Genomic DNA, 26,031 nt, shown 5'->3' with positions numbered 1-26,031 from the left:
ATGAAGAGCAGTGGAGTAAAATACAGTAAATTCAGTAAATAGGCTAAACTCCCTGTATGTCCTGTATTTTAGGATTGTTGTTTAGATATACAATATTTACATGGCTCCATTGTCAGAAGGGCTGTCAGACTTTTATGTTTCTTCTTTTCTGCATTGATTGATCAAAGCTAAATATACACAAGTTGGCACAACATGAGGGAAGAAAAAAATAATATACTGACAATTGTGAAATGTACAATTCTTGGTAATTTACACCTGTGTTCCTGTATTTGTTTCCTGCCACCTCCCACCCTCACATCTCCTCTAGGAAATCTTACATTGTCAGCAGAGCAAAGCAGCTTTCTGTCCATGTGCTGCAGACAAGCTGATGAAGGGCCGCACTTCCTGCAGAAAAACATAATAATGTGGGTGTTAAAGAAGTGACTATATTGTCCAGGTTTTGATGATCACAATAAAACAATAATTACCTTTAGTATCTTGCAGGCAGATTTTTCCCATGATTGTGAAGGTATGGAAACGGAGCAAAGCAGAACATTGCTGTATCATCCAGTGAATATTTCAAGTTACCAAGCCAGTAAAATACACAGTCACTTCTTCCGAAGGAGAATTTATTAGAAAGATTACTTTCTGCCTAAATAAAGAAATTATGTAACAAAATATTCAGAGTGATACAAAACACTGCTGTTGTTGGTGAATTACAAACAGAAGAAAAGTGTAAAAGTTGTGCATTTTAAACATTTTTAAAACAGGATGACAACATAATGAGGTGTAACTGCCTCTAAATGATTATGGATATCAATCCAGCAAAAAAAAAAAATCTAATCAAAGAAAACAAGACAATGAAACGTACATTCAAAATAAATTACAACAGTTTCAGATCCTGCTCCATCATGTTGAGGAAAAAAAAAAAGTGTACAAAAATTCACATCAGTTAACATCAGTCTTATTAGAACACAGACAAATTACTTTGTGTACTGTGGGACATTAAAGTTTCCATCTGTACGTTTATACAGATGAATCTGTGTAGGAAACATTGTGGTATGTGTGGATTTACATCAACACTTATGGATTAGAATGCCCAGTTCTGCCATCGATCCCTGCCTCCTCCCCCTCCACCATCTCTCCTTCCACCTCCCCCTCCTCGGCCCTGCCCTGGCCTTGGATTGTACATATCCTTCTCCCTCTTGTGCTTCTCGTATCTCTCTGCCATGAGCACCAGCTCCTCAGGAACATCCTGCAACAGTATCCACAATGATTACAAGCACTTAACTATGGCTTTTTTTAATTATATCCATTTTAAAAATTGATGAATTCAATTAACATTATATGTTTCCTACCTGATTACACTATTAATTTCAGGATGCATAATAAGCATTCTTTCTAGATAAAATGTGTGCTAACCTGTCCTGCTCGCTCCAGGATGGGAATCAGTTCAGGGGCCATCCTCCAGTTCTCTCTTGTTACCAGGGTAACAGCTGCACCTGAACGTCTGGGAACATAAATACATCAACATCACAAACTAACCCAAGAGCAACCAGACCCTAGCAGTGATTTTCAAACATATGACCCCGAGGGGAATGAACATCTGTAAACAGATGTACACATGCAGTCCCTTACCCAGCTCGGCCAGTGCGGCCTACACGATGGACGTACTCCTCTATGTTACGTGGGAAGTCATAATTAAAGACATGTGTTATGTCATGGACATCCAACCCTCGAGATGCCAGGTCTGTGGCGACCAGGATGCGAACTCGACCTGGAAAAAGATAAAATATTTACAACATCTGTGAGCAGTTTGATCCTTGAGCTTATACTTGTGGTAGCTCACTGGCTTTAAGCTAAGAGCACCAGCCTACCACCAAATCTTTGACTGCAGTTCCACTGTTAGAAGCATAGAAAGTCTATTATTTAAACCACATTTCATTTCCTGCTACATACTCTCTTTAAAGTCCTTGAGGGCCTCTTCACGGTCACACTGCTCACGGTCACCATGGAGACTTTGCACAGCCAGACCCTGCAGACACATGTCACTGGACAGGTCATCAGCTCTGGGATTGCATGCATTAGAGACACAAACATACACACAGGACACTGTTAGTGTATGTGTAATGCACTGTTTATGTAATTGTGCGGTTAACTCTGGTATTTACCAGGGTTTAGCTAAAAACCACAATTAACTCCCTACTCACACAAGCTTCTTGCCAACAAAGATGAGGACTTTATCCTGGGGCAGCATGTTTCTGATGAAGTCAAACACGTAGGACTTTTTCTCATCTTCATGGACAATCAGTACTGTTTGTTGTACTGTGTTAACCGCCTAAGAGAAACACACAGTGTTTTACTATCCGAGTACATGGTATCACCTTTAAAGAGCCATTAAGCTTCTCAATTCTTTTAGCAGCAGAGACAAGACACAGACATAGTTGGTATAACATACTAACAGCAAAGACTAAGTCAGCACATGTCTATAGTTATGTCCACCTACTGCCAAGTCCAGTGTTCCCACATAAACCATCATGGGGTTCTTTAGGTAGGATCTGGCCAATCGCCTCACACCAGTGGGCCAGGTGGCACTGAAACATGAGGGTTTAGGGGAAAAGGAAGTCTGTATTTAATTTTATTGGGTACATCCTACAACATATCAAAGAAAATTTTGTGATGACAAATGAGCACTTCATTCGACTTGACTTGTACCTGGTCATTACAGTCTGTCTGTCTGGGCGGATGTCCAGGAGAATCTTCATAATCTGAGGTTCAAAACCCATGTCTAGCATACGGTCAGCCTCATCCAGCACCTGGTCCCAATGAGCAGAGCAGTTATAAAAAAAAAAAAAAAAAAAAAAAAAAAAAAAACACACAACAAAAAACAGACATCATTTCATGAGTGGTGAGGCACTGATGTTACTATTTTGATTCCCACTGGGGTGAGCAGTGCTGAAATGTATAGGCACTTTAAAAAAAAAAAAAAAAAACAAAACAGAAAAAGTTATATGATGGACAGAGGATGCATCCAAACTTTCACTGCTTCTTACACAAAAACAAACGCGCACAGACACAAACAGCTGACCAAGTAGGTAATGGAGCGAAGATTGATGAGCTCGTTCATCTGTAGATCGTTCAGTCGGCCTGGTGTGGCGATCACTATGTCCACCCCGCCCTTCACCAGGTTGATCTGGCCTCTCCTATCCCCTCCACCATAGATACAGATACTGAGAGAAGGTACAGAAGGAACAGTCATGGTCATGTTGCCTCTACATTGCAATTAATTACTGGTTCAAAGCTCATCCTGAATAACTTATAACATAAAACTTCGAGACCTTTTGTAGCCCTTATAGCGGTACTTGTTGCACTCAGTTTCAATCTGCAGGGCCAGCTCTCTGGTGGGAGTTAGCACCAACATGCCTGGACCACTGCGCTCAGCCCTGGGTCTAGGAAGGAAGACAGAAAGATTTTGATAGTCAATCAAGCACAATTCAAAGAAATATAGGGAAATATAGTAATATAGAAATATAGTAATTTCACAGTTAGGAAATATGACATCAAAACTCATTTGGCATTTTAACACCCAAAAGGAAAGATAATATGCAAAGTAAGGAACAGGTCCTGTACTCACACAGGTTGTCCGTCCATGTGGATGAACCCTGGCAGAAGGTAGGCCAGAGTCTTCCCTGTTCCTGTCTGAGCGATGGCTATCAGATCCTCCCCGCTCAGCAACACGGGCCAGGCCTGAGACTGGTGAAGACACAAAGACATTATAACACATTTACACAAAGGTTTATGCTGCTTAGACCACTATAAAACCACAACTAGTGAAAGAGACTGACCAGGTAACTGCTGCAATATCACTGTTACAAAAGTAAAGGAATGCAAAAGTAACAATTAACAAGTAACCAGACAACAAATTTGAATTTACTGTGCACACATTAAAATTTAAGATTATTTAACAGCATTTAAGAGCAAATCAATACAACTCTCCTGTCTGCAAATTCAATTACAGAGCAGGAGGCAGGGTATGTTCAGCCTGATGTAGAATAAATACATGGGGCAGAAGTAAAACAGCTAGTCTAGCTCAGTCAAGAGTAAAACATTTACTACCAACAAACTCCAGTAGTTACACAATGCATCTAGATTGTTTCACCTTTTCATCAACAAAAACATGAAGAAAGACAACTTATGATTTGGGAGGTAGTCACAGCCATTTCTTAATGCACAATTATTAATGAACAAAAAACATTTTCCACAGTGACTGTAAGGCCTGGCAAGAATGTACCGATGAATACGTCAGCTGATCTTGTTATAACAGATAGCAATCTAACTGAATCACACCAGCAGGTATTACTGAAAATGGGGAGTGGATGAAAGCCAAGGGTGAGGCAACATACCAGCAGACCACGTGGTTTTTTTCAAAATGCAAGTGCATTATACAGAGCTGGTTGTGCAGCTACATGAAAACAAGGCCATTGATATTACATTCCATCTGACCGAGCCTCTTATTGAGAAATGAAAGTCAAATCAGAGAGAGGTGATGCAGTTTCATTTCCCCTCACAGCTTACTCTGATGTATGTGTAGAGAGCAATGTTTCCTGCCCGAAAGGCCCTGGAAAACTTAGGAAAGACCCACTAAACATCCCATAATATACTTGTGACGGGAATTACAACCTGTACATTGATCTAATGTGACACCTGTGATTTGACCATTCAGGTATTATACAGATACATGCCTGCATGTTTTAAACAGGTCTGGCTTTCTGTAGGTTCAGTAAATGTAGGTGTAAACAACCTGTAAATGTTACTGCCACTAGAACGACCTCCAGCTTGTCTCATGTGACGTGATGAGAACCCTTGATTAATAATCACAATAACAACACATCCGCCCCTCCCTCCTGAGCATTCTCTAATGTGGCATGTCTGGTCTATTGTCACACAGTCACTGACTCGGTGACTCTCAGCACCTTGCCCGGCTGCATTCCATCTGTCTTTTGATCCAATAAAAGCTAATATGACAGGTCTACCTGGACTATATAGGACCTGCACATTCAGTGACACATGTACTGTTGAGCGTCTGAGAACTTTAAATCATGGAAGTTTTATGTGATGCTTTCTTTCCTTGAGAGGAAAAGATTTGTCAAGAAAACACTGCTTTGTTTTTTTAAGTATATCTTTCTCTGATGTATGGAAAAAAGTGATTTACTGACCAGGCATCCTTTGCCAGCAGTGGTTGATTATATGTATGCAGACATTTCACCCATAAGGATTAATTCAACATCAAAAACGTTCAACCTGAAATCAGGTGACATCAATAAACTGCAGTTATCAAATGGTAAAGAGAGGTGTGAAGATATAAATTCAAGAATGTTAATTCATATTATATTACATTTTCTCTAGACAGAGGGCACACTCACAAATAAGCAGGACATTTATATCTTTTGTTTCCATGTAACACCTGCTAGATAAAGATGTGCAAACGACCAAGTTCTGAACTATTTATTTACATCTCTGATGCAGCCAGTTAGTGAGTGAGTCAGTAAGTGATTAAGCAGATAACATGAGGTTTCATAGGATTACCACAAAAAAAAGTAAGAAATTTCCTTTCATTTCTGCTTTTAGGGGAGACTACTACCATAGAATTTAAAAAGAAAAAAAAGAGCTCATTATTTCCCATCAAGGCTTCTGTTAATGTGGGTATTTCCAAATATGGATCTTTGTGCAACACGGGGATTGCCGGCAGCAACAGACACAATGAACAGGACAGGTCACTACAGGTGCATCTGTGTTTGCAACATTTAACCATGCACAGTCACACACATGGAAATTTTTATGATATATGTGATGATATATAATGAAAATATAAAATGTCAAGTTTTTTGATTCAACTGTAATTAAAAACACCACATGATCCATTTTATAGAATACCCAGAATATTACAATAATATTAGTAACTACATGTAATACAGTTTTCTTTTTCTATAACAACTTTCAGCCACTCTGAACTACACTCTTTGTATCATTTCTGAGCTATGCAGTGCATTGCACCATTCAGATAACTTTCTTTTTGCCCCAGGGGAAAAAGCTGAACAGTATACACATATACAAGTGTGATCAGAGTGATAAATCACAAAAGGGATAAATCACAAAATAAATTTGCAGAGGCACCACAAGCATACCTGGATGGGGGTTGGTTTCACAAAGCCAACGCGATCAATATTTTCCATGATCTCTGGATAAAGCTCGAAAGCCTCTAGAAAAGTGCGACAGGGATTTGGAATGGGCCGCTTCTCCCCTTCCTCCTTCAGGTCATCCACAAAGATATTGTTATTCTCCTTCCTGTGGAAAAATATAACAGAAACCAGAACATGGAGGAATTGTTGAAAGGTCGGAGTGGTTGATTCCAAACCATGCTGCCAAGCTAGACAAAGACCAATATGAAATGTATTTAGCTGTAGTTTATGTTTCAGAAACCACATTTAGTCCAAAATATGCAGCGTTCCAAAAACCACATGAAAATCAACTGGACATTGTATTGTTTTTTTTTTTTTTTCTTGTTTAGAAGTTGGACAAAGAATAATTTATGCTAAATAAAAATCCAAACCATTTTCAAAGCAAAATAAATGTAATGAGGAAGAATTTATGATATTGACCCAGACATCTTAACAGAATTAAATAATTTGGGTCCTGAGGACAGACTATGGCCTTTTTGTCCTGCACAGATTTGGACCATTGTCAATCCCTTGTTGGCAACTACTTTTCCTGTTTTCCCCAGTAATGCTGTCTCTCACACACTTACTGTGAGGCCCTGAAGACTGAGAACCATTCAAAGTCAAACTGGCTTGTAGGGGCCTACAGTATTACAGCCATACCTGCACAGATGACACATGAAGAGGTAGACAAATGGTGCCACCTACAGTATTTGTCTGAGGCTGTAATGGAAAACAGTTCCTACAACAAACACCTTAGGGATGGTTGTAGAAATCCTCAGGAAAATTGGGAGGTTTGAGGTTTTGCAGGCCTGTCAATGAAACCCATAGAGTTGTGGTGTCAAGCTATGGTTTAGAACCATTGTTATTACCTATTAAATCATTAAGTATGGGATTTAGCATTTGACTCTGCCTCTATAAATCCCATAATAGCTTTCGATATAATACTGGCGTCTAGCAGATAAAAAAATGTGAATGCTTGCAGCACTCTTTTTTTTTCTTATTTATTTCTTTTTTTTAACAATACAAAGACAACACTGTCAAATTTACCTCCATTCACTGACTTCCTCGGCTGTGAGCATGGATACACTCTCTGCCTCAGTGTAAAACTTCTTCTTCAAGGGTGGGAGGTCTGAGGGAGGTTGCAAACATTACAGAAATAGTTTAAAGCCTTGGATGAGGCCCATTCATTTGTGCAAATGAAATTCTTGTTTCATATCACAAGAATAAACTCAACATGAACTTGTAACAACTAACAAGGGCATACAAAGACAGTTTTGTTTACATACCCATCAAAAGGGTTTAAGGGGCAACAATCCCCATCACTTCTGTAACTCACAGTCATTGTTTAATTTTAAATTCATTGTGTGGCACAAGGGCCAAATAATGACAAGCATCTCACTGTCCAAATACTTTTGAGCTGCAAATCAAGTACATTAGTGACATGAGCCCTCACCTTTCCACTTGAGCTCTTCATACTTTTCCTTGTTCTCCCGGATGCTGTTCCAGTCTATAGATACACGGGCTGGGGCAGCATTGGCAGCCTGCAATTCTGAAGCAGACCAGACGGAGCCATTGATTTCTCCATCACCTCCTCCATAGTCTCTCACCCTTCCAGGACCTGAGAAACAGATCATAATGCTGCAGAAGATTCTGTTTTATTTTTACACTGAAGTACAGCAGTGTAACAGAGTATCAGCAGGTAACAGAGACTTTTGTTGATATTTTTGGGACAAAAGATCAATGCAGAAATAAACCCTGCATCCACTGACACAGCCATCTACTCTACAGGAGCACCTTGTCACACTGCTATAAATACAATCAAAATTATGACCCAAATCAGAGTGTCAGTATTTATCTCACTTTATTACTTTTTATTACAGCAAATGTGAGAGTCCAGTTGATTGACACACTGCAGAAGCACTGAAGTTAAAGCAGTGTGAGGTTGTAAAATGTCAGCTGAGCTGTAAAGGGTGTGTGCAGACAGGAAGTGCGATCTGTCTGAAAACAAAGTAATAGCTGCAAGAAGTGTTAGCTGAAATGTAAATGCTTAAATCAGTTGAACTGTCAGTTTAAGTGAAAACAGTGGAAGTGTCACTGTAATTGCTGAAGAGAGTTGAAGTGCCAGCTGAAGAATATAATTCAAAATATCAAGCAATTGTTGCTAAGAATCATATTTCTTTGCCACAACTGAACTAATATTATCTGTCCAAGGAATTGAAGGATACTTTAGAGAAAAGCTATACAAAGCATTTCTCCAACTTAACTGAATTTGTCATTCAGTTAAAGGTCAATTCCGTGTGGCCATGTTAACACCATTTGCTTATTATTCACTAAGGCCCTAGCTACAAAACACAAACGATCAAGAAATCTCCTACACACAGCACAATTTTTTACTTGAGGCTGATTTATAACACTGAATAAGAAAGTTAGATCCCTTCATGGACACAAAAGGGATTCATATTACATTCATGAAACATTCATGTAATAGAATGAGACTCATGCAATCACAGAACCATGATGTTAGCCATTAGACAACTGCCAGGAATCCTTTTAGGATCAAGATCAAAATTTTCTAGAAAAATCACTTTACCATTGCTAAATCGAGAGCTGCCATCTGCCACCAAGTCTTCAATCATCTCCTTGGCCTTCTGCTGGGCAGCAGAGGACCCAAAGATGACCACCTCACCTTCATAATCTCCTTTGTTTATCTAAAAAGGAACAGCTCAGTTACACAGGGGGCATAAAACTAACATCCTTTCCCTGTTCAAACCACAGCACCTGTGCATCCAAAACGTCTTGTGCATCACTCACTCTGATTAGCAAATGATAAAGGGCTGTCGATGAGCAATACAGTCAGGGTGTTGGATCCAGTCCCAAAAACACTGTAATCTTAATTTGTCTTGCTCATATGTAACCAGTATGTTAAACTGTTTGGGCATTTTCAAAAATAAGCAGTTGACCAGTTAACTTCTGAGGAGGTTTTACAGCTATTTACAGCTTGATTTGTATTTCTTATTATCTATCTGAAAACCTTTAATCAACACAGTCCATTGCCAGTTTACATCACCCTGAATTTGCTGTGGCTCTGAATCTTAGAGCTGACTTTTCCTCAACTACAGAAAACTTTCCAATGGTCCTCATGAAGAAAGAGATATATTCAACCACTGATTTGGGCAGTGTGGGAAGACCGCAGCCAAAACAGAACTTTACCAGCATTTTTCAGCTGATTGATATTGTGACATATTGAAGGGCTAGTTTACAGTTCTCATTGCAGCTTAAAATATGACTTCTATTATTTACAGTTGTAAGTTAGACAAGGAGAAGTGCTGCCTTCTTGTCCCTTCCTCAGGCAAGAGGAAGAGCTTTGGTCGAGGTATTGTCATTCATATCCACATGAAATAAAAGGAACAACTGGGAGCAAGAGAGTTTTGTGCAACTTATTTATGGATGTGCTGTTCTAGTTTGACACTAGCATTAGTCAACATACCTTGATTCTTGCACCTGTGATCTCTTCCAGTTCACGAATTTTGGCTCCTCCACGACCTTGAACAGAATTAAAATCTACTCAAAGTTTGATCACAGTCTGTCCATTGAAACGTAAGAGAAAGAGGCGATGTGTGTGGTGCCGAACAGCCCCACAGAAAAGACCGCTTATGAAAACATTTGTCTGAGGGTTAAGCTAACTAACGCCTGCTGATGTAGCATAGCTAGCTAAGGGCTAGATCAAGTTAAACTAATGCTCAAAGTTAAACAAATGTTTCAACGTGTGCCACAGAAACTAAACTTATTGCTTTAAAAACCTACCTATTACCCTCCCAACTGAAGCATTTCCCACGGTTATAGTCACAGGCGGGGAAAAGTCCGACTTTCTATCGTCGAAAGGCCGCCGTCCTCCGCGGTCTGCGCCCGGGGATAAAGCACGGCCTTGGCCTCCACCACTGCGACTTTTGAACCGGCCGCTCCGCTCGGCTCTCCCCTCTCCAAACCTGGTTCCACTTCTCACACCGTAACATATATTTCCCGGTTGACGGTCATCATGTGGCACTTTCCATTCAACCGGTGCTGATTTTGTGGCAGGTTTGTGGATAGCGGCGCCGTCCTCGTCGTACTCATCCTCCCAGTCCGACATTTTAATTGGCCTCTCCACCTGGCAGCGACTTCACCAACTGCAATTAACCGTCAGGCTGTCAATCATGACGCCGCCTTCACGTCCTCTCTGTAAAATCGTACTTCCCGAAATTGTGACCTTTAGATCTACATTTTGAACAGAATTTGATGCATTCCGTGTTCACAAATAGGGAGGGAAATTAATTAGAAATGTAAAATTCTAAATATAGCTTGAAAAAATTAAAATATATCACGTACAATACCCTCAAAGTCTATGTTTCCACCAGAATCCATGACATTGAAGATATAAAATCCTCATCTCCATAAAGGCAACATGGCCACCTGACTTTTTAGCCAACTTGACAGTGTGTTTGCTAAAAAGAAAGACACAAAATCCAAAACACATTAGTTAATTCGTACTTTATTAATGAATAATAAAATTATTTTTGCATTTCTCATCCAGAGAACATAATGTGCACTTTAATAAATTAATTTCAAAGAAATAATTATGTTAACATTGTCAAGCTTTAAGGCCAGTTGTGTAATAAATTACTGTTCAAGCAGTAGAGAAATGGTATTATTAGCCATCAAAGCCATATAAAGTCTGTGGCTAAAGCTACATGACTTAAGTGAACTGGATGCCCAACCCAAAATGAGCAGTTTGACTTCAACTATACAGTATGCTATAGGCTGTAGGCAAACTAGACCTTTACAGCCCTGCGGAGAAAAAAATAAAAAATAAGTTTCATTTGCAAGAAAGGCACCCTTAAGCAATTTACAGACTGCAAAGATGAGCATGTTTTATGTGAGGAATAATCCATCCAACTTCTCAACTGACCACTGGTCCATAGACTTTCCTCATTATTGTTTGATCTCACTCCAAAATAACGGATAGTTTTGGTTGGCCTCTTTTCATACATAGCAAAACTGAATAACGACAACAATTCTATTCCAATATTAAGCACTAAACTACCATGTCACATTTTCAGGCTCCTCAAACTCACTAAAAACAACTGTGCTTTCATGTTGATAATATATTTCATCATACCAGACAACTCCTGCATGGGCTGTAGAGTATTTCAAAATCAACCTACAAGTGTTTACAATTGTCATTTGTTAGAAGATAATACTTGTTATATTCTACTACAGAATGTTAATTTGCTAAGCAATGCACTTACTCACCATTCAAAACAAAGGGAATATAACTGAAAAAACATGATGAATAAAGTTTGTCATTAACACATCAAAATACATTGTTAAGACTGCTGTGACTGTGTACCCCTTAAGACATAAACGTGCAAAAACAAATCAAAAATTGCTGATAAAAAAATTAAGATGACTGCCATTTTTTTGTGCATAATTGTCATTCAAGAGCAGTCAACCATCTAGAAGCAGGATCGCAATAAAAACCATGCTCCTGTTAAGTGTAGCAGTAGGGCAGTGTCATTTAAGACACTTGAGCACACTGTTCTTCATAAACCGGCCAGTGAAGACATAACTTCTCAATATGAATATGGACGAAATGCAACCAAAATATAAATGTGCCCACAGTATTTCTTAGACTTATTTCAAAAAATACCCTAAATGGTTAAATATTGTAATTATGATTGATGTGGTGAAGTAGAAGTGCATGCACATTCAAAATCCTGGTCAATTATACACACTTTTTTTTTTCTGGGGCATCGGAAGAGGCCACACAACAGTCAAATTTTGATCTGTTTCAGGTCAGATTCTAGTTCATCCAGTTCGTCTCCTGCCAAAGTTTCCTTGAGCATGTTGCTCTGGAAAAGAGCATTCAACTTTTCAGCCGAATGCTGAAATATTTTGACATTGTTAGCAGCAGAATGGGCACATGGATAAAGTAACATATGCATACTGGGTCAAGAACAGTGCATGTGCAGTGTATTGTTATCATGGGTTTCTCAGGTGGAACTGCCATGCTGTGTTAGAAATGGAATCTGTGCATTGCACATTTTGCCCTGTAACATCACACTACACTGGAGTGGGAGGAGGGAATAAGGTCAGTTCAGCAGCCGTGAATCATTATTGATGCACATGTTGCAACCAGCACCCAGTAAAAAGATAGGGTTTGTCAAAAAAAAAAAAAAAAAAATCCTAAAAAAAACATTAAATGGCCTTGTTCATCATGATAAGTCATGACAATTAAATGTGTTATCCATATAAGGTTTTTAACTACTATCAAATTAGCTCAAATTAGAATAAAATAATTTTAATATAGGCAGACTTTGTTCGTACCTTCTTGTTAAAAGTTTGGAGGAAACATTACTTTAACATGCAAAAGGGCATCCAGGCCACTGACAAACCGAGCGTGTGACTACTCTTGATCTAAGTATTGCAGCAGCTTAGACATGCAGCATCTCATGCTTGGCTGAGAAAGCCCCCTCAATAAGCCTACTGCAATTCAGCATTCAGACCATTAGCAACTAACTCACTGGGCCACAGTTAGAACCAAGTGGGACATGGTCCAACACATGTCTTGAGTGACTGCTGATGGGTAATTTTCCCCAATAGGCTTGCTGCATCGAAATTTCCGTCAACCTGCTGACAGATAACACACAACAACCACGTAAACATCGAGAAACATTTCTGTGGCTGCAGGAAATGACAAGAATGAGATGCTTGTGGTCTGAACACATGCTAAGAGTTTGACCTTTAACTCATTTTATAATTCAGCTACTCCCATCACACCAGGCCTCACCTCATCAGCATTATTCTCCTTTCATTCATTTGTTTTCATTTGAAACAGTCCATGCAGTGATATGTATGAAAGCATAAGTAAAAGATGACATTTTACATTTGCCAAAGACAGACATTGACTGAGGAGAATGAGCAACTCTCCTTTTCTTCCAAGAAAGTCTCTGGATACAAGCACTTGTATGAAAAATTAAGTCACAAGTCAGTCTCGGCTCTTGATGGTCATATTGGTTTGTCGCAGTGGCTCTCCTCAGAGTACTCGGCGGTTGTGGTCAGTGGTTGTATGTGTGTATTTGTGTGTGACAGACTGGGTGTCTGTGTGTGCATGTACCTGCGTGCACGGGTTTCACCACGTCAAAGAAGCGGTTGACCTATAATTCGCAGTTGCTTAATCAAGTGTCAGCTAAACTTTTGATGGTTCAACTATGAATTTCGACTATGAGCATTACACAGCATTTTCCTCTGTTTTTATTCACTGTCCGTGTTGGTACAAATCAGATGACACAAACTAGGTTTAGGTCCAGACTGACTGAAATGGATGGATGGTAAACATCAACCACTGTTCTTCTTTTGAGTAATCAAATTATTTGATTTGCATCTACACTCTAATGTCTATTAGGCAGGCATCAAACATTCCCTCCTTGTTTTTTATTTCAAATAAAACTCAATTTTATCTTTTTATCAACATCTTTTTTGCAACATATGATCTTGAATGTGAAAAACATCCTCTTTGTATGTATAAAGTTGCTTGTATAAAGTTAATAAAATTACCCTCTCTCCATATCTTTAGATAAAGAGCAAATCTGTTTCACTTAATGAAGTTTATTGGCATTTGTGTATTGTTTGTATATTTTGTCCTACATGAATTTGGCCACTTGTATACATACTTTATACATCTTTATACTTTTGACGTCTTCTTTTTTTATATATGTTAATTTTAGAACTAGAAAGAACTAAAAAGAACTCACTAAAAGAAATAAAAAAGTATATAGCATGTGTGAAAGTGAACATAATCATGTTTGACAAAATATAAAAACATTGCTGCCCGCATACAAAGAATTCAATTGTACAATTTGTAACATAATCCGTTAAGTTTCCTGTAAAAATACTTTAAAAGTGGCTTCCTCAACAATGGTGTGTACATACAGTACGCAAGAGTGTGTGTCATTGTGTGTGTCTGTGCGAGTGTGCGTGGTTATGCCAGCTGTATGTGTGGGGACTGACTGAGAAACTCTGAGTTTCCCTCCACAGTCTGTAAAAGGTCGGAGGGGCTGCCGTCAGGTCCCTGGGACAGGAAGTTGAAATGTTCTTCTGCTGGCTCTAGCTTGCACTCACTAATGAAGAGTTCTGTTCCGTCCCAGTTGCTAAGGTCACCGTGGGCGTTGCCACGTTCGCTACTGTTGCTGCTGCTGTTGTTGAGCGTGGTGGAGAGACCAGGGGCACGGCTGGTCAAAGGCTGGCTGAGATTGTGCACGGAGAGGGATTTCCCGAGACTGCCTTCCCAGTCTGAAGGTCTCCCGTCCGGGTTGGACGAAAGCAGCAGCAGGGGGTTAACCTCCACGCTCATGTGCCTCCTCCAGACCCCCTCAGATTTCAAGCCAGGTTTCTCCCGCAGCTGTACCCCTCCCTGGACAGAGCCTGCCTCACTGTCCCCTTCCTGGTCAGTATTCACACTGGATCCCACTACAACAGAGGGGCCAAGGGTCTTTTGGTCTGCTGTCACTCCATCTGTCAAATCATCTGGGACAGAGTCAGCAGGGCATCGGAGGTGGGAGGGGTGCACCATGGGGGGCAGCTGGAGGGTGAACCCCCCAGTTGAAGGAGGTGGGGGTGGCAGGTCAGGGAAGTGTGCTCTTTTGGAGGTGCCGTTGGGGGTGACCAAGGTTGGGTAGGGGCTATCGGGTGGTAGTAGGGGTGATGGGGAGAGCGAGGCTGTGGACGGGGGGTAAGAGGGAGGTGCTGAGTCAGGGGGACCGTCATCATCGGCAGGTGCCAGGATGAGCCGCAGGCCTCTCGGGTTGGCACTAAGGGAACGGCGTATGCCCCCACTGTTATCCCCTCCGCCTCGAACTGGATCACCTCCCTGGGGCGAGGGGAGGTCCAAGCTGTGGTGCTGGTGGCTGTCCAGCTCGAACAGAGGCAGGGAGGAGAGAGTGAGCGCCGACGGGCCTTTCTGCAGAACTTGGCGATAAACGTCCAGCAAAGAGTCCAACTTTGACTCGATGGAAGTTACCTGGGAGCAAAGGCAAAGAGCAACAGGGTGAGAACATGGGGGCAGGCAAAAAAGAAGAAGAGCAAGAGAGTGGAGCTTTAAGAGCTGCTGAGCATTTTTATTGACCACTGTCTTCAAATGTGGAATTTTCCAGTAACATTGACAGGTCTTTGGCAGTTGTTCCCAAAACAGATGTCAGACCCTTGAAGGCCAGAAAACTCAGTACCTGGCAAAATAATTCCCGAGTCATTGTTATTGATCAACAGCCCTTTGCATCAGCTCTTTGCTGATATATCATTAATATTATAGGGTAATAAAATCTTGCAAATCCATTTTTGAAGCTTCGTGCTGACGTAGTTTTTCTCTTTTCTGATTTCTTGTGTAAGCTCACCTGTCTCTCCACTTTACATACACGTCCCAGCATGCTCATGCCCTCCAGAGAGTCTCCGTCTGGGTGCAGTTTATCCCTCATCTTCTTATCCACAGGTATCTGGCCTTTTCCCAGGATCTGATCCACCCTGACACACACACACACATACACACACACTTGTGTTAATGTATTAGAAAATAATGATACTGTAACATGAGCAGGCACCCGAGCTTCATTTCAGGTTATCCCAAGTCAGGCAACACACCTAAAGCAACAGCAGGATGTTAAGATTAGAGTTAGTAAAACACACAACACACGTGGCTTGGCTGTATCAGCAATGTAATCTGAAAACCCTGCATCTCCTAAATGTCAGTTTTTCAGGAACAAAGAAAAACAGCATTTTCAGATTAGATTTCATACAGTTTGTAGTTTGTGTGGGTTTCATGGGCTCTTGAACTTGAACAGTGAAAAAATTCACACGTGAAAACCACATTTCTAAAAGTTATAAGGAATGAGAATAAATACACAAGTCATCTATGAGCACTGCATCACAAAATTAGGTTTACAAATACTGTACAGTGCATTCACACCAAAGATCCTATTCTTAAAGTTGGGTATCTTTAGTAGGCATTCTTAAGTTTAGATTAATGCATCAGATGATGTTTTCTGTTTGCAGCACATACAGGATTAGCCCCTGAAAAAGACCAATACTGAATCTACAAGATTTTTTTGATACAACAGTGTTGATGTATTGTAGTAGTCAGTCCCTCACTAGCCGTTTGTTTCACTTTAAATTTCAGCATGGTAAAAAAAAAAAAGAGGGAAACAAACATATTTTTCATTTGAAAACCAAGTGAAATGAAAAGCACTTCTCCATTCAAATTACCAGTGAACCTGCAGCCAGCCTTTTTAATGTCAGAGTATTGATCAGATCAGGCGCCTTGTTCTTTGGCATTAAAGTAATATTGAATTAGTGAAGTTAATGATTGTACACCTCAGCATGCAAATATACCACAATGATTATTTTGTTTTCTCTGCTTCAAACTACATGAATCAATTACACAGCCATAATTTCACACAGACGTTAGCAACACTCCCACACATTATTTTTCCCCTGATACATGGGACCCGATATAGCGATGGTGTGTTTGTGGGCATGTATACACATTATTACACATTTGCATTAAATGCAAATGTTTGTATGTGTCAGACAGGGTTAATCAAAGCTGTACCAAGTGGGTGGAGTTGAACACATTAGAGTAATGAGGTTTTAGATAAATTGTAGTACTGTGTGATGCACTTTAATACGCCGTTCATTTTCAGTATCTATTTTCTGTGACCTTCTTGGACTGACTGCATACTCTGGTGCAAACTCCAACTATCTGGTACAGTAAGAAAGTTAATCCTAAAGAGGATTATTTGCATCCCTGTGGGCATGTGACATTTCACGGTCACTCAAACTATTCTGGGGAACTAACGGTCACCATAGAGGGAACTAATATGATCATTCTGTGGGCAAAACTCAAATTAAGTAAAATAAGAGTAACCCAGAGCCAGGGAGCTTCTTCTTGTTGTTGCTGTAATAATAATGCAGGGCAGGAGAGGACATGTTCCTGGGACGGCTACTCAGGCCGGGACCAGAGCCGGCTGCACTGGCCAGTCTGAAGACAAAGAAAGACTGGGTCAGATTCATCTCTCTTTCACACAAATACACAAACTCTCTCTTTCTCTCACACACACACATTGAGGTTTGAAGTACAGGTGCACAAATGAATCAGTCAATAAATAACACTGGCATATAGATATACACAGAAAGAAGGGATGAGATAAAAAAAAAAAGTGGGCTACAATGTCTGCTGGATGTGGGTCAATACATTTAATAGTCATATTTTCAGATTAGTATCATCAATAATTTAAATTCTATTGACACCAGTCAATCGTTCAATAAAATCATGCATGAATTTTGCAATTTTTCTACTTGTCTTGTCGTGATATTAGCCACAGCAATGTCCACATCTGCTGTTTCTATTGTCAATAGAGAATAAAACTGAAAATATCCTTTGTAAAGATACAGTAGATGTACACCACTGCATTCAGTTCAGTTCAGTCTGTGTGTATCTACCGCCAATAGAAACACTCCATACATACACCCAAATACAGAATACAAGCACTACGTTACTCTCTGGGAGTACTACTGTCAAAAAAGTCAGCTACAGCACTACAGTCCATTCAGCATTACAAAGCACCATCTGACAGTCTATGCCAAGAGCGAAAAACAAACTTCCTCTTATAAAAATAAAGGGTTGAATGTGAAAGTCTCAGTCTTTAACTGCACTGTAGCCCCCCCTGCTGAAACCAAAAATTAAATGCCAACACATTTGACTATCACATACAGATTAAGGATTCTGTATGTGATAAAGGATGAAGTAAAAAAAACAACAAAAAAACGTGTTTTTAAGTTATAAAGAGTTATAAAAGTTGACAACAACTTAATTTGAATAAACAAGGCAGATTATTAAAGTATTGAATTTTCCTAAATACGTTTTACGAGTTCAGTTAATTTCTCAACTGAGGCTTTTAAAAGATGACAAATGCAAAATGCAGCTGTAATGTAAAGATAGCAAAGTGTAGCTCCTCCTATGTCTAAAGACACCTACAGCTCAAACTACACGAGGTCTTCAAGTGGCTCAAATCAGGATTATCACACATTTTAAACACATTATTTTCATACAGTTTTCATACCGCATGTCAAGGTTAATCAAATAAGAAAGCCACAAAAGGGTTAATTAAAAGAGCATTTCCCTTGTTGGAAAACTGAAATGAGAGAAGTGAATTACAAGTATTGACCAGTGGGTAAAACTAAGTTCGTAATCCAATGTTTGAGCTCTGAGGACCTCTGCAATAGAGTTGAAGCATGTTTTTATGAATTAAACTACACACCTGGGTCAAATGGCATTTACATGTGGAGGCACTTTTAGCACATTTAAACAGACTCAATTTCCGTAAACCCATCTGTCCACTAATACATGTAGACTGAAGCAAATCTGGTCAAAGATGGGAAGGCAAATGAAAAGTGTACATTTTTCTACTCCTTCCTTTTTATAAGCACTTTTGATGCCTGATAAAAGTTCACACAGCAGCTTGACTTGACTGTGGCACAGTGTTGAGTTCATGTTCAACATTTTATCATGGTTAATTAATAAATCACCCTCTAAGCAAATGCATTATTTACAAGCAGGACGTTGCTTTTGTTGAACACATGCCATTTGACCCAAGCACGACAGTTTTGTGGAGTTAGTAGGGCAGCAGTCGGCGGGCAGGTGACAGGGCAGGTCTAACCCCGGTGCAGACTGTTTCCTCCGGGCCTGGCTGTAATATAAATGCAGGGAAGGAGAGGAAAAGGTCTTGACGCGACTGCTGAAAGGCCTTGGAGGCGGACCCACTACAGTGTCTAGTCTGGGAGAGAAAGGGGACACACATGTACACATACTGTATACACACACAGTAGGTGAAGGTGGAAATTCTTTATTTAAAAAGGATTATCTGGGAATTGATCTATAACCTCTACAGAACTAGCAGGAGCTGCAGCAACACCTACGGAAGTGTCCACTTGAGCAACTCTCTGGTACATATAATAACTTTTGTAGAGAGTAGTCACCAGACATCAGAAAGAATGGCAAACATGAAGAGCAAACTCAAAAGCCAGTAAAGAACACCCAAATATGTATGCATGAAGAAAGATCAGCTCTTTGAGATTTTATAATTCATGTGAAGTGTAGTGTGTGTCAAGTGTATAAGTGTGTGTGTGTGTGTCCAGTTTGTCCTGACCTGGTCTGAAGGCTCTTGATCCGACAGAGCATGTCCAAGTGTCCTGCAGAGTACTGCTCTATGACGTCCTTCACATCGTAGGGACGCAACGTCTCCTTAAACTTCTTCTTTGCTACATGGAACTTCATGATCCTGACACACACACACACACACACACACACACATAAAGAATAAATTAAAATGCATAAGGAGAGAGAGACAAAAGAGGAAGAGAGATGCTGTTCAGAGTAATATAACATCAAGAGGTCTAAGAAATAAAACTCACAGAAGGATGTAATTACCACAAGTTACCACTAGATGGTAGCAGAATCTATGATAAATCCACAAAATGATCATCGTTACATTTCAGGTGTTGATTTTCTTTTTCTTTTCTTTTTTTTTTTTTGCATTGTAATTAAAAATATTATTCCAATCTCAAATACCCGAAGGAGTATCAAATCGAATACCAAAGCTCTCTGGTTCTCTTGTCAAATCCACAACAACCAAAATGAATGACTTTGAAGTGTAATCCTCTATCTCCCTCTATTTGATGAGCAGATCCACTGCTGAGTGAATAATATTGATACAGGTAAGCGGATCTATGCTCTTGGTTCATTTAGATTCCCCAGTGGCTTCTGCTTGTCTCCAGTTGCCTGTTTTTCTCACTATCTAAATGGAAACAATGGTGACAGATGACCCTGTGTAATAACAGTCCTGACAGGGGAGGGGGTGTCCAATGCTCAACCTGACACCCTGGGAAAGCCCGGGGCTGCGGCTACCCATGGAGGAGGCCTGCTGGGTGGGCAGGCTGGCCGGAGTTGGGTGGTAGAGGTGCTGTGTGTGTGTGTGTGTGTGCATGTGTGTTTGTGTGCTCTGCATGTCTAATCTTTCAAACCTGCAAATATAATTTCAGAACAAGTGAAGCAATGACTGACTGGATGTTGTTGCCAAACTATTGTTTAGGAGAAAAAAAATCAAAAGAGTGGATTCAAAAAAGACTCCACTGCACACTGTTACATAACTTGCACATTTTCTGGTACAATGGAAAAAAAAAAAGGTGTGACACACTGTGTTATGCCCACCTGACACCCATACTGTACAGGTCAGATGTACCAAGAGAGTTATCTTATAGGAAATGTTACTGATAGGAAACTGAACTGAGGAAGAAACACAGGATCAGAGAAAGATAAGAATATTCTACTGAAGACACCACTACAGGTAATTACAGCAAATTAAGAGATTATAGATTAATATGACATATGAATACTGAAGACCCAGTGTGTGAAAAAATGTACATCTTAGTAACAGATGTGCACATGTATGCTGCTTGATCAAAGTGTGCAGATGAGACAACTTATTTATAGAAAAGATTTTGTGGTCCATATGGACAGCATCTGTACATGTTGAGATTATTATCAAAAAATATACATATTCTATTCCTAATATTAATCTCTTTAACAGACTATGTTGAGTAAATATGATTAAACTCATCGTTTGACTGTAGAAGAGGAAAAAAATGAAGCGAGAGAGATTAAAAAAGTGAGGCTAGGGTGAGTAATACAGGAGAAAACATTTAAGATGATCGCTGAGATACAAAATATTTGTTTACAGACAAATTCAGAAACTAATGGAGGAGGATTAGCAGGCACAGAACTACAAATCCTAAGGAGGAGGAGAGCATGTCAGTGGCAGTTCCAGTTCCAATTATTTAGCCACAGTTTTGACTCCTCACCCTGCCATTAAAGCTGATAATGAGAAAAATTCAGGAAATCATCTGATATCTGTGAAACATATCAACAACATCTTATTAACCTGCAGAACATTGTACCAAATACTTGAACCAGAGGGCAATTTTCTACCCAACCTGTAATGTAAATCCTGCTTTACTGAGAGGTGAAAATGGACATTTTTACAACGAAAAATATGAAGAGGTCGAGAAGAAGCTGTGGAGTCAAAGAAACAGTCGGAACAAAACAGTTGGATAAACATTCATTCACAGGGTGCCGGTGCCGGTGTAAGACAGCAGGTTTCTGCTGAAACGCATACGCACACCCATGGTTGTTCATTCACACACACACACACACACACACACACACACACACACACACACACACACACACACACACACACGAACAAAACAAAAAACTCTGTTCAGGGCTGCCTGCACCCCCTCCGGCAAACCCCTACAACCCGGGGGTAGGTCATGAAGATAAAGAGAGAAAGATGGAGGAGAAGGAGTAGAAAAATAGAGAAATACATTTACAAAAGCATCACTTGAGGAAACCAAACATCATGTGAGCCCCAGCACTCGTGGTTGAATGTATGTTTTTCTCATCCAGAATTACATGTAGAGTCGGAGGAAGAAGGACAGGGGTCTGTGTTGTTGTGTTACATAATGGATTAAATTTGATTCAATTGTGTTAGTTGGCAGTATGTTCATACAGTGGTTGAATTTATTTAGTTATTTAAAACCCACACACTGAATCATTTATCATCTATTTGTGATCACTTGATACAGATGGAAACGGGTCAAGTTTCCTATTGACCTGACCTCAACAAGGGCTCAACTACAGAAAACAGTTGTTCTACAAATATGATCAACAGGTAGTCAATCAATACAGTGACATCACCAGTTGCCTCTTGAGTTCAGTGAGCTGTCACTCACAAGTGAGAAAAAAAAAAAAGTCTCGAGGGAAAAGTTTAAATTATGTGACGAATCAATAGGATGCCCTTTATCAGCACCAAGAAGCCACAAAATAAATAGATGTAGATAACACAGTCTGAAAAGCAGGAGGGCTTCAATGGTATTAACAGACTGTCAGTGGCTAAGACCACTGATTCCAATGAAGCATCACACACAAAGATCTCTCAAACTCACTAATTGGGTATATGGAATATCTTGTGTGTTTAAACCAAAGTGTAAAAACATTATTCGTGGTTATGCAGGTTTGGGTTATGTTATGTGCCAGACTATTTCTTAGCCCAGGGTAATAAAAAAAAAAACTTTCTGGAGTCTTGTCAGGCGGAGACGGAGCATCATCAGGTCATCAGGAGATAAGCGGGTGATCCACCAGTCTGTGTGTCAAAGTGTCCTTGGGCAAGATACTGAATCCCAAACAGCCCTATATACTGTATAAGTGCCATACAGAAGCAAGTCCATTTGTCGTCACCCTGAGGTTGCCAAGCAGCCAGCTGAGACTCCAGGAAGTGAATACTCTCAGACAAGACTGGTAGGCGTTTCCTCCTGTTTTCAGTCTTGTTGCTAAGCTAAGCAGCTGCTGGTGGCAGCTTCATATTTACATATTTACATAAGACGTATGACCAGCACCAATCACTTCATCTAACTCTTAAGAGAGCAAATTTTATTTTTCCAAATTTTGAACTAGTTTTTATGGAAAATCAGATCTGAGTGGGCTGTGGTTGACAGAATAAAAATGCTCATGTAACTGCAGAAGACAATATACCTGTTGGTTCAAAGTTTTATTTTTGAGACTCATTAGTGACTTCCCCTTCTGTCTAGTCTCTGTAACAGTGTTCATTCTGTGCATTATTTGCAGAAACAGTGAAAGTTCTTTCAGTTTCTTACTTGATTTGGAAGCAGCTTTGCATTGGCAAATTGGTTAACCCTTTACAAGTTAATTAGTTCTGAAACATTTCTAGGATTTTGGTGATTTAAAGATGTTTTGGTTCAGAGCATCGGCTAAAATGCTTGAAATATAAGGTCTAACAGCAGTAGGCGCTCACCTGACAGCTCTGATGACAGCCTTGAGGGGAGCTGATAGATCCTCCACTGTAACATCGCAATGGCAGCCCCTCTCATCAAAGGAATCCTCCGTGGTCATGCCTGCGTCCACTGAGAGAGACAGACCGTCATTTCATCAATAAACGTAGCACCGTGCAAAATCCTTTCCAGTCTTAAAATGCATAAAACACTTTCTGCATAGCGGGTCTTGACAGGAGTGTCCAAGAATGCCTCAAACTGATACTATTTTGGCTTTTAAGAGGTGAAAATTTATGCCTCGCTTGGATGAGATCTTTAGGAATGATCTGCATTTTGCCAGCTCAGCTATGTAAGGCGAGAGAAAGGGATATATATAGTATATCCTTAATGCTGCCAATAATTACGAGAGTGGGAGACACAGACAGAGAGACAGACACAGAAAAAGAGAAAGAGTTAGAGAAAAGCCAGGGGAAAATGGAAAGAGAGTGAATAATGATATGCGGTTATAAAATGTGTTTAAATGAATGATACCTGGGAATAAGAGGAGAAACAGAGGTGCTATTAAAACAGTCAGCAATGTCATCTATTTCTGTAGGGTAGGAATGTGGGACTTGAGATTTAAAGTACAGATGGACTTCATGAAAGTGTATGATGATTCAAGTCTGTTAAGCGTTTTCCCAAAGAGCAATATATCCGCCTGGATGAAAAATGACTGCATGATGTTCATCATCTTATATATTGAGAATGTAGAGAGAATAGACGATGTATAGGAGGGTTAGAGAACATAGTTTATAAGAACTGTATGTGTTTTACCCCATAAATTAAAAAAAAATGCAATTTTTTTATTATTGCTGCCCAAAGTTTTTAGACAATATAAACATCAACTTTTTGCTCAAAAAAATCGCAGCAAAATGACAAAATAACAAACTGTAACAACCCAAAAAGAAAATATGAATGCTGTGAAACATTTTCCTAACATTCACCCTGACATATTGACATATGGTATGTTTGGAAACTTTGGGATCTCCCCTTGGATATTTCTCACAAAGAACTATGTAATTTGGCACTAATTACTTGGAAAATAGAAACAAAGTTCTGTTATTTCAGTTTTTTAGTTAGATGTGTTGAGTTTCAAGCGGTTATGGACTGCCACTGAAATTCCATTTATTCATTATCTATTATTCATTTATCTTATTATTAGAGACTTCATTGTCCATACCTGGTGAGTTGTAGTTGTTTTTTGCGTGTTCACTTGACTGCAGTGACTAAAAGCTTGTTACACAAATATTCAATAGCAACTGATGAAATGAAAGCATACCAACTCAACACCATCTCAATTCTTCCCATGATTAGTATTAAATGACAGTTCTTTCTGGGAAACTTCATTATATAACTAATTAGGAAATTACAAACCTGCAATATAAAGTGATACCAGTGAATTTCTGTGGTTTGAACGAAGACTGGCTGCACAGCATGTGTTTGAATTGACTGGCCCTCTCGCAGCTCGGTGACGTTTAAGAGATTAAATTAGAAGTTACTTTACGCACACTGTATAAAATAGCCCTCTGTGCTGAAAAGGGTCATTCGTCAGATGTTATTTGGTTGGTTGCCCTTTAACGTAAGATGGACATACAGTACACACCGCATAGTCCCACTCACCATCTGGGACTGCAGTGCGAGTCTGGCTCTTCAGCCTCAGTGACGGCCTAAAACGGGTCCGATCGTTGAAGCTCCAGCTCTTCTGCACTTTAGCCGGGCTGCCACCCATCAGCTCAGCGCCGCCAACCACCTCGTTGCCAGGGGAACAGCGTTGGCGGTCATTGATGGATGTCTGTCTGCTCTTCATGCTCTGACCACGAGGACTCGCCATGCGGACCCGCTCCTTAAAACTCAACTTCTGACTGTAGGGATGGAGGGAAGGAAAGAGGGGGAAAGGAGGAGGAAGAGAGAGGAAGAGGACAGAAGTGAAAGAGGAGAGAAAAACATTCAAAGAGGCAAAGAGACAGATTTGGGATGGGGGAGGAAGAGAGATCAGCCGTGATGATCCAGGGATAGATAGACAGGGAGACAGAGAAGGACAAAGTGAGTGAAATTGGGGAAAGTGAGAGAAGGATGGAGTTGATAGAGAAAGTGTGTGACAGAGGTTGGGGTTGATAGAGAGACACAAGAAGAGAGAGAAAAAAGGTATGCTGTCAACACCAATTTCCCCTCAGACAGTGAGAAGAGTTCAGAGTGCAGACACAGGGCAGCGTTCTGTCTTTTCCTTCAGACCAAACATCATCCATCCAACTGACATGCCCAAAGCACCAGAACAAAGCCAGACTGCCCGCCAAGCCACCAAAACAAACCCTCCGTGCTGGATCCTGAAGTGCTGCCAGCCTCACCCGATCAGCTGATAACCTATTCATGTATTCACTTTTTAATACAGAGCTAATGAGATGTTCAAAGGCGATTTGTGAAACATGGTAACATTAACACATCATCCTCACATTCATTTTGAGTCTACCCTTAAAAGACCGTTATTGAGAGAAGTTTCCATCATTAGATTTTTTTTTTAATGTTCTTTCCAACATTCTTCCTGAGTAAAAAAAGAGATAAATCTCTCAGAGATTGTGATGGCAAATTACTTACAGATCAATCATTGGAAGCAACAGGACTTGACAGAAATGTGGTTTTAATTTAGCAAAATACAACCTCTTTTTTTGGTCTGAAATGTTCACTATAATTACACCATGGTACTGCATATTGATGGTTAAAAGGCTGCGTATAGTAACTTTAAAATCTGTTTGTGTACTTTACTATAAATACTATTATATTACTATTAAAACCAGACAGCTTCAATAGTCTAATCTTATCTTTGTCTTCCTCTATCATCTGACTTTTTTAAATAAACTTTATTGAA

At 39.9% G+C, this 26,031-nt stretch overlaps 2 protein-coding genes across 3 annotated transcripts in view; both read right to left on the bottom strand.

Annotated features, from left to right (window-relative positions):
- Positions 1–693: 693 nt before the first annotated feature.
- On the bottom strand, positions 694–10,381 carry ddx43 (DEAD (Asp-Glu-Ala-Asp) box polypeptide 43). The gene is made up of 16 exons (XM_071480019.1): positions 10,002–10,381; positions 9,685–9,740; positions 8,788–8,905; positions 7,651–7,815; positions 7,245–7,326; positions 6,165–6,324; positions 3,614–3,732; positions 3,318–3,428; positions 3,068–3,209; positions 2,695–2,795; positions 2,486–2,573; positions 2,190–2,317; positions 1,939–2,048; positions 1,618–1,756; positions 1,402–1,489; positions 694–1,234 (listed from the first exon to the last, which is right to left on the bottom strand). The coding sequence occupies exons 1-16, from the start codon at positions 10,324–10,326 to the stop codon at positions 1,070–1,072; spliced, it is 2,097 nt and encodes a 698-aa protein (XP_071336120.1). The 5' UTR covers positions 10,327–10,381; the 3' UTR covers positions 694–1,069.
- A 326-nt stretch (positions 10,382–10,707) lies between these two features.
- Positions 10,708–26,031, bottom strand: part of kcnq5a (potassium voltage-gated channel, KQT-like subfamily, member 5a) — a 97,417-nt gene continuing 82,093 nt past the window's right edge. The window contains exons 10-16 of one of the 2 annotated variants that reach the window (XM_071480017.1): positions 24,789–25,030; positions 23,153–23,261; positions 19,430–19,561; positions 18,941–19,057; positions 17,149–17,262; positions 15,623–15,749; positions 10,708–15,252 (exon numbers count right to left, since the gene is read on the bottom strand). In XM_071480017.1, the coding sequence (XP_071336118.1) occupies positions 14,215–15,252; positions 15,623–15,749; positions 17,149–17,262; positions 18,941–19,057; positions 19,430–19,561; positions 23,153–23,261; positions 24,789–25,030 (1,879 nt within the window). In that variant the 3' untranslated portion in view covers positions 10,708–14,214. The remainder of the gene's footprint in view (positions 15,253–15,622; positions 15,750–17,148; positions 17,263–18,940; positions 19,058–19,429; positions 19,562–23,152; positions 23,262–24,788; positions 25,031–26,031) is intronic. The other variant, XM_071480018.1, reaches the window with a different exon arrangement.

This window comes from Trachinotus anak, unplaced genomic scaffold (genome assembly GCF_046630095.1).
Source record: "Trachinotus anak isolate AG129_WGS33_773 ecotype Australia unplaced genomic scaffold, CSIRO_AGI_Tana_v1 ptg000007l, whole genome shotgun sequence".
NCBI lineage: Eukaryota > Metazoa > Chordata > Actinopteri > Carangiformes > Carangidae > Trachinotus > Trachinotus anak.
Note: the sequence above shows the minus strand (reverse complement) of the source record. Positions and strands in the feature narration are given on the sequence as shown.